Source organism: Pistacia vera, unplaced genomic scaffold (assembly GCF_008641045.1).
Source record: "Pistacia vera cultivar Batoury unplaced genomic scaffold, PisVer_v2 Contig1039, whole genome shotgun sequence".
NCBI classification, from domain to species: Eukaryota; Viridiplantae; Streptophyta; class Magnoliopsida; order Sapindales; family Anacardiaceae; genus Pistacia; species Pistacia vera.
Window position 1 is genome coordinate 138,378 of NW_022195070.1, and position 8,438 is coordinate 146,815.

Genomic DNA, 8,438 nt, shown 5'->3' on the forward strand with positions numbered 1-8,438 from the left:
ATACTTTTTTTTTTTTTTTTGGTGGTCAACGATCAACAAGTCAGCGGGTGGACCTAGGTTGGACTTTGAACCAAATGGGCTGATTTATAGAAGAAAGAGAAATGAGTTGGGAAGGCTTGCTTGGATTAGGCTTGAAGTTGGCTGTAATAGGCTTGATATTTATGCTGGAGATGTGTGACGCGTGGTCAGACGTGTAGAATATTCAGGAGGCACATGAGGGTGCGTGCGAAAGCGTATCGGGAAAATCTTGACACAGAAACACCTTTAAAATTCTCAAGACTCCGTTTATGATCAGATTTGATTAAAAAAAAAAAAAAAGGAGCAAAAGTTGGATGTAAAACCACAAAAATCCCACTGTCAGTGTAGGGAAAGCCAAGGTTGGTGCGGAAGGAAACGTCAATGAAACGACTTGCATGGACAGGAAGATCAGAGTAGTGGCTCTGATACCATATTGAAATAAACAGAGTTTTGAGGAATCATATGATTGTATATTTTTGTGAATCATATGATTGTATATGTCTGTGTATTATAAACTATACAAAGGAGGCCTCTATATATAGTGGAGAAGGCCAAAGTTAATAAGGAAATACACTATATGAAAAGATTCTAACCTAACATAATTACAGGAATAATCATATATTTCTAGAGATATTATAAGATATTAATATATATACCAACACTTGCGAGCCCCCGACGGCCATGGCCAGCTGAAAATACTGGTCCTTTGTTTTTCCTTCCTCCATTGGTAATTATTTGTGTATATATATAGTACATTGTTTACAATAATATAAATTTGAATTTTCGTATATGTAACCATGCAGAAGATTTTTTAGCTAAATAATAAAATTGCACTTGGAACACTTCAGGTCATTACTCTTTTCTCTCCACTTAACTTAATTGTTACCTGCATTTGAACTGACCGTTTATACACTGACAAAGCACAACCATAATTCTTCCCAAACTTGAATTAATACATATTTTTAACCAACTCTGTTTCTCGGGCAGAGTGAGTTTATCTCCAAACCCCTATGACACGTTTTTGCCATAGAAGACTAGTGAACTTGCAGATGTTAACTCATGTGCATAGTAATCTAATTAGAGATTTTGATTTGGGTGATTGATATGCAGATGTTTGCATTGCTTTTGAGGCCAAAGCCTGAACCCAATACAGACTATACTGGAACATCTACCATCACTGTGTTGGGTACACAGTGATTATTTTGAGCATCTATAACATCTTTGAGGGTCTTGACATCTTGGACCCAGCCAAGAAGTGGAAGAAGATATATATGGGTATCCTGATATTCTTGGGTGCAGTTGCTGTGATATTGGAAGCCATAACTTGGGTAATAGTTATGAGGAGGAAACAGAAGAATTCAGATAAGAACCATCACAGCATGAATGGAACAAATGGAGTGAATGGCCATGGACCTCAGCATGGTGCCTATACACGACAGGAGGTGTAGTTTTTATGTATAGCAAAATCAGTACTATCCATAATTAAACGTGTAACTAGACCAAGAGTTATTGACTTGAGCAAAAGATAAAAAGTTGAGTACAGGGATCAATGGTAATGGCATGGTGGTTGTGTGATCGACTATATATAAATGCTGTGTTTCCTCTTCTCCTAACCCATTAAACTCTCTCTTAATCTCTTCTTTTTCTTCCACTTTCCACCATTTTCATTTCTTAAACTTATTTTTATCATCAGATCTCTCTATCTATCTCACAGGTATATACATATACATGTATATCATCACATGTATCTGCTATTCTCTTCTAATTAACCTCTCTTCACTCTCTCTATTTCGTTTTAGAAATACTCTGAAAGGGTACTCTATAGCTGCATGTAAATTAATATAATCGCCAATTTAACATTGAACTTGATTGTTATTGCATGCAAAAGAGGAGAAGCATATCATCATCATGTGGAAGCTGAAGATTGCAGAAGGTGGCAATGATCCATACATTTACAGCACAAACAACTTTGTGGGAAGGCAAACATGGGAGTTTGATCCTGAAGCAGGGACTCCCGAGCAGCGAGCTGAGGTTGAAGCTGCTCGTCAAAATTTCTACAACAATCGGTTTCAGGTCAAGCCCAGTGGTGATCTTCTCTGGCGAAAGCAGGTACTGGTACCAACCATGTCTATTTATATAAGTACATGTGTCTCTTTTAATGTCTCTTTTCCAACACACAATTCATCTCCATTTTCAGATAAGTCCAACTTGAATTACGTGGAGCACTAATTTTAATGCAAAATTAATGAAAGTTCAGATATTCTCAGTGCATTGATAACTGTGAGGACGGCTGATGGATCTCTTCTATTAACCATAATTAGCTTATACTTATAGAATGTTTCTTCATTAGAGTATAGTTTAATTAGGTAGTTAAATATATTTTTGTCACCTGATCAACTTAATTAAATTATTTTCCATAATTAACCTGGTGAAAACACCAAATAGATTATATTAGTATCACTTTTTTCTTAGGATAATCTCCAGTCGTAGATTTTAAGGTTTGTGTTGTGCGTTGCAGCCACTTGCCTGGCTGGTGAAACTGAAATTATGTTCCTAATATTATATTACTAATCTTATGTAATTATGTTAAAGCTTAAATAAGATAAGGTTTTAAATATGAAAAAGATACGGAGTTTGGTGGCAGAAATTTCATGGAAGTGGGGTGTCCGAATATTTTGTCATTTTCAGAAAAGCTAAAAGATCAATAACTTGTTAAGTTAAAAGACGGAAGAATTAAAGCTTGACCTACTTGACAAGGACTTAAAGATTAATGAATTTGGATAGATGATTATCTCCACGTTCTTCTTACTTTACTTTTTAGCTAATTGAATTCATGTGTTTCTCACTCATACTATTTACATATACAAATACAAATACAAGTCAACCTATATCTCATTCACATTAATTTTATTTCCCCAATATTGTTGCTCCATTCTTCCTACATCACATTCACAAACACCTCCATTTTCAAATGTCAATCAACCAATCATGTTAATACAGTATATAAAATTAATTTATTAATGAAGAAGAATAACTGTAGATTAATTGAATGAATAATTAATTTTCTTCACTCACTAATGTTGTTTGTCAAAAAAAAAAAAAAAAATTAGTTTCTTGGAGAGAAAAATTTCAAGCAAACAATCCCAGCGGTAAAGGTGGAGGATGGAGAAGAAATAACGTATGAAACAGCTACAGCCTCGTTGAGGAGGGCGGTCCATTTCTTCTCAGCCTTGCAAGCCTCCGACGGCCATTGGCCAGCTGAAAATGCTGGTCCTTTGTTTTTCCTTCCTCCATTGGTAATTATTTGTGTATAAATTTGAATTTTCGTATATGTAACCATGCAGAAGATTTTCTAGCTAAATAATAAAATTGCATATATACAGGTGATGTGCACCTACATTACAGGGCATTTGGATACTGTATTTCCAGCAGAGTATAAGAAGGAAATCCTTCGATACATATACTATCATCAGAATGAAGATGGTGGGTGGGGATTACATATTGAAGGTCACAGCACTATGTTTTGTACAGCTCTCAGCTACATTTGCATGCGTATCCTTGGAGAAGGTCCTGATGGTGGTCTAGATAATGCTTGTGCTAGAGCTCGAAAATGGATTCTTGACCGTGGTGGTGTCATTCACATTCCTTCTTGGGGAAAAACTTGGCTTTCGGTACCTATCACTCTATATATTAACTTAGTTAATGTGTCATCAATGCATACATATATCTTTTGTTTTAAGCATTAATTTTTCCTTTATTTGTTGTAGATACTTGGTGTTTTCGAGTGGTCTGGAAGCAACCCAATGCCTCCAGAATTTTGGATTCTTCCTTCATTCCTTCCAATGCATCCAGGTTAGTTTGCACAATTTTGGATTCACATTTTAAAATTAATTAACAATTTATTTATATATATAACTTTGATTCTTCAAAAATGCAGCCAAAATGTGGTGTTACTGCCGCCTGGTGTACATGCCAATGTCATATTTATATGGCAAGAAATTTGTTGGCCCGATTACACTTCTCATTCTAAAATTAAGGGAAGAGCTCTACATTCAACCTTACAATCAAGTTAATTGGAGGAAAGTACGCCATTTGTGTGCCAAGGTGAGACTATAATTATAAACAATTACACATACATATATGCTTGCTTAATTATAAATATTTATAAAAAGAATATTAATATACAATTGAAAATTGTTGTAATTGCAGGAGGATCTTTACTATCCCCATCCTTTGATGCAGATTTGATTTGGGACAGTCTATATATATTCAAGAGCCTTTCTTACACGTTGGCCTTTCAACAAGTTGGAAGAGAGAAAGCATTCAAGTAACAATGAAGCACATCATTATGAAGATGAGATAGTCGATACATCACCATTGGATGTGTAGAAAAGGTATGCGATTTATTTAATATGCAATGCATCAAATTTTTATTCTGTACATCCACATTTCTAATTCTCTTCATTGAATTATATATTACACAGGTGTTATGCATGTTAGCTTGTTGGGTGGAAGATCCAAATGGGGATTATTTCAAGAAGCATCTTGCTAGGATACCAGATTATTGTGGGTTGCTGAAGATGGAATGAAGATGCAGGTAATTAATTTATACTATCATCACATTCAATTATTCTAGCTTTGATTTGTATAAATGCCCTGCACGCCATTGTTAACATGCAGAGTTTTGGAAGCCAGGAGTGGGATGCTGGTTTTGCTATTCAAGCTTTGCTTGCTAGCAATCTCACTGACGAAATAGGACCTGTACTCAAGAGAGGACACGAATTTATCAAGGCATCTCATGTATAATCATTTAACATTTAATAAACCAAACATTATTCCATTGAAAGTTCCTTGGAGCTAAAATTGTATATGTTACTTGTAAATTAAGGTGAAGGACAATCCTTCTGGGGACTTCAAGGGAATGCATCGACATGTTTCGAAGGGATCCTGGATTCTCTGACAGGATCATGGATGGCAAGTTTCTGATTGTACTGCTGAAGGTTTAAAGGTATTTATAAATTAATTTTAAATTTCTTTATCAAACAAGTTAAAATTATTTTTTACGTCTGTATTCACCATAAATACTGTCCCTTTCTTTTATTTTTAGTGTTGCCTGCTTTTCTCCATGATGCCACCAGAAATCGTTGGTGAGAAAATAGAACCTGAGAGGTTATATGATTCTGTAATATCCTGATATCATTGCAGGTACGCATTATCAATAAGTTTTAAAAAATATTTTTCATACATATTTTACAAGATTCTGTTTCCGTATTTAATATATCAATAAAAAGGTCAATTGTTTGGCTCTCTGCAGAGCAAAAGGAGGTCTAGCCGCCTGGGAGCCAGCTGGAGCCCAAGAATGGTTGGAAGTAAGTTGTTGAACCTACATGATGATTTAAGTATTCAACTCAATCATTTGAATTTCCTCTCAATCATGTATCACAATTAATAGAATGAATGGCACTGGCTATTATGTATTTATGTTCAGCTACTGAATCCCACAGAATTTTTTGCGGAAATAGTGATTGAGCATGAATATGTTGAGTGCACGTCATCGGCTATCCATGCTTTAGTTTTGTTTAAGAAGTCATATCCAGGACATAGAAAAAAAGAGATTGAAAATTTCATCACAAATGCAGTTGGCTACTTGGAAAACGTCCAACTGCCTGATGGTTCATGGTATTATTAATATTGTTAATTATATATCAATCGCAAGTAGTATATATGCATAGATTACATATGCATGATATTCATATTTTCCAATAATATATTTTTATCTATAGGTATGGAAATTGGGGAGTTTGCTTCACATATGGTACATGGTTTGCGCTTGGAGGACTAGCAGCATCTGGCAAGACTTACAACAATTCTGCAGCTATGCGTAGAGGGGTTGATTTTCTTCTTAAATCACAGAGAGACGATGGTGGTTGGGGAGAGAGTTATCGTTCTTGCCCAGAAAAGGTTACACTTTTTAAACTTAATTATGTATTTGTATTTAATTTCTTAAACGCATTATAATTCCAACTACCAATGAACTAATCATGTGTATCCATTCTTCTCGGTGATTTAGAAATATATACCTCTTGAAGGAAACAGATCAAATTTAGTTCATACTGCATGGGCTATGATGGGTTTAATTCACAGTGGACAGGTAAGTTTCGACAAACCACGAAATTAATTAATATCTGTATTTATAAATGACGCGATACATTTTATTAACTTATTTCTCATGTGCTTGTTCTTTGGATTTTTATATAGGCGGAAAGAGATCCAACTCCTATTCACCGTGCAGCTAAGTTGATAATCAATTCTCAACTAGAAGATGGTGATTTTCCCCAACAGGTACACTTTTAAAACACTTGTATGTTAAAACAAGTACTTAAAGGAAATGAAAAAATATTGCTCACTTATAATAATTTAAATTATACAATTGTAGGAAATTACAGGAGTATTCATGAAGAACTGCATGTTACATTACGCAGCCTATAGGAACATTTACCCACTGTGGGCTCTTGCCGAATACAGAAGGAGGGTTCTGTTGCCTTCCAAGACTACTGTTTGAGAAATCCAATACAGAAGCAAGTTCATTATCAATAATTGATTTACAAAGTCATAAAATCTTTATACCTTTCTTTTTTTTTTTTTTTTTTTTTTTTTTAATGTAATGGGTGTGGTTTATCTGTAATTGTTTGATGTAATGTTGTTCCAGTCCCCAACACCTAAATTATATAGATGGGGCAGAGAACATTTTCATATTTGGCACTCCTATATTGGACATCTGATCCACCATTGTAAACTTTAATTATCCTTTTCAATATATTAAAACATGTGATCTTTTGTTTCCTATATGCTTTCATTAATTACTAACTACATCATTGTTTTCATTTAGATAAAAAAAATCAAATAAGAAGAACATTCTAATACGGAGATGCATGTGATATATGTAATAGAAAATTATTTGACATCTTTTTTTCTTTTTTCTTTTTTCAGGTGATTTTAATCCTATGGTATACGCAACTTGCAAATTAAGATTTCTGTACACAATTCTGTAACAAATGGGCATTATTCAAAGTATTCAATAATTAATGAAGTTTGCAAATAGCATGCAAGATATTGATATTCAATGGTGAATCCAAGATTTTAGCCAAAGGAGAGCCTTCAAGGCTCTACCATTATTTTCCAAATAACTAGTAAAAACTTTAAAAAATTACCTAACCTTAAGTAAAATAAATAATACAAAAACAAAGAACTTAAAAGGCAAGACTGCAGTAACACAATACTTTCTTACTTGAATAAATCTATGAGAGGCAAAATAAAGGTAATAACTTAAATTTCTTTAATAATTTGAACAGTTAAACAGTGACATTTGAAATGTAAGAAAATGGTGAGTGAAGGGTGAATAATATCGTCTAATAAAATATAGTTAAATTTTAGTTTGGGAAAGCAAGAACATTCTTAGACACAAAACACAAAACAAACTCACAAGACTCATGCATTTTTCCACTAAATTAGAATAAAAAACTTTAAAAAAATAGAAAATGAAGTTAATTGTGGCACCTTGAGTAGTGAAAGCTTCAACAATTTCAGTTTTCAAAAGTTTTAAGAACGAATAGCATAAGAAAGAGAATAAGAGAATGAGAGAGTAAATAATTCTGGGATAAAATCATAAAAAGCAAGTGAAACCGCAAAAGAGAGTGGAGAGGGTTTTAAAATTTTAAAATGATGTGGGCATGTAATATATATATTAATAGTAAGTTTTTTGTAGACTTTGATATATGTGTAATAGTCCTCATTTTTTTTAAATCTGAGGATAGATTTGGGTAGATATATTTATAGTAATGTTTTTTGTGAGCCTACATATTAGCAATTTTTTTTTTTCTTTTTATTTGAGGGTAGGCCCAAGAGGGGCTGGGTCCGCTCCTATTGATATTTGATACTATATTTAATTAAAGAAGCACATTTTTCTTATTTTTTTTTCTAAATTGGACAACCCATATTTAGATTACAAACAATGTTTTATTGTTGTATAATTTGCAAGGACGCATGTAAGTTATTGAAAATTTTTCGACCATATTTTTACACTTGACACATACATTTTAATTTCTTCACACTATATTCTTACCGAAAATAAGTATATATTTGATTATTAAACTTTATTTGGGGTATATATGTTTAAGTAAATGCTGTATACTAAACCATTCAATTCTTTCTTCCCTTCTTCTTCCTCTTTAATTATTCCAATTTCCGCCATTTTCATTTCTCAAAATTTTCAACTCCAAAACTTAATTAATATTATCATCTCATCATCAACTCTCTACATATATCTTATAGGTATTACGTTCATATATATATTCTCTAATTAAGTTACTTCTCTTCTGATCTCTAGAGATCAGCTGAAAGAGCACAAGAGTTAATTAAGA

At 33.3% G+C, this 8,438-nt stretch overlaps 1 protein-coding gene across 1 annotated transcript; it reads left to right on the top strand.

The window, feature by feature from the left end:
* The first annotated feature begins 1,602 nt into the window (after positions 1-1,602).
* On the top strand, positions 1,603-6,658 carry LOC116124714 (beta-amyrin synthase-like). The gene is given in 19 exon segments (XM_031410453.1): positions 1,603-1,732; positions 1,907-2,127; positions 3,129-3,314; positions 3,402-3,689; positions 3,786-3,870; positions 3,956-4,122; positions 4,228-4,375; positions 4,378-4,412; positions 4,503-4,581; positions 4,584-4,615; positions 4,699-4,818; positions 4,907-5,026; positions 5,126-5,198; positions 5,201-5,223; positions 5,507-5,697; positions 5,802-5,979; positions 6,089-6,169; positions 6,277-6,360; positions 6,455-6,658. Coding segments are annotated over 18 exon segments (2,217 nt in total). The 5' UTR covers positions 1,603-1,732; positions 1,907-1,926; the 3' UTR covers positions 6,581-6,658.
* Positions 6,659-8,438: the final 1,780 nt, after the last annotated feature.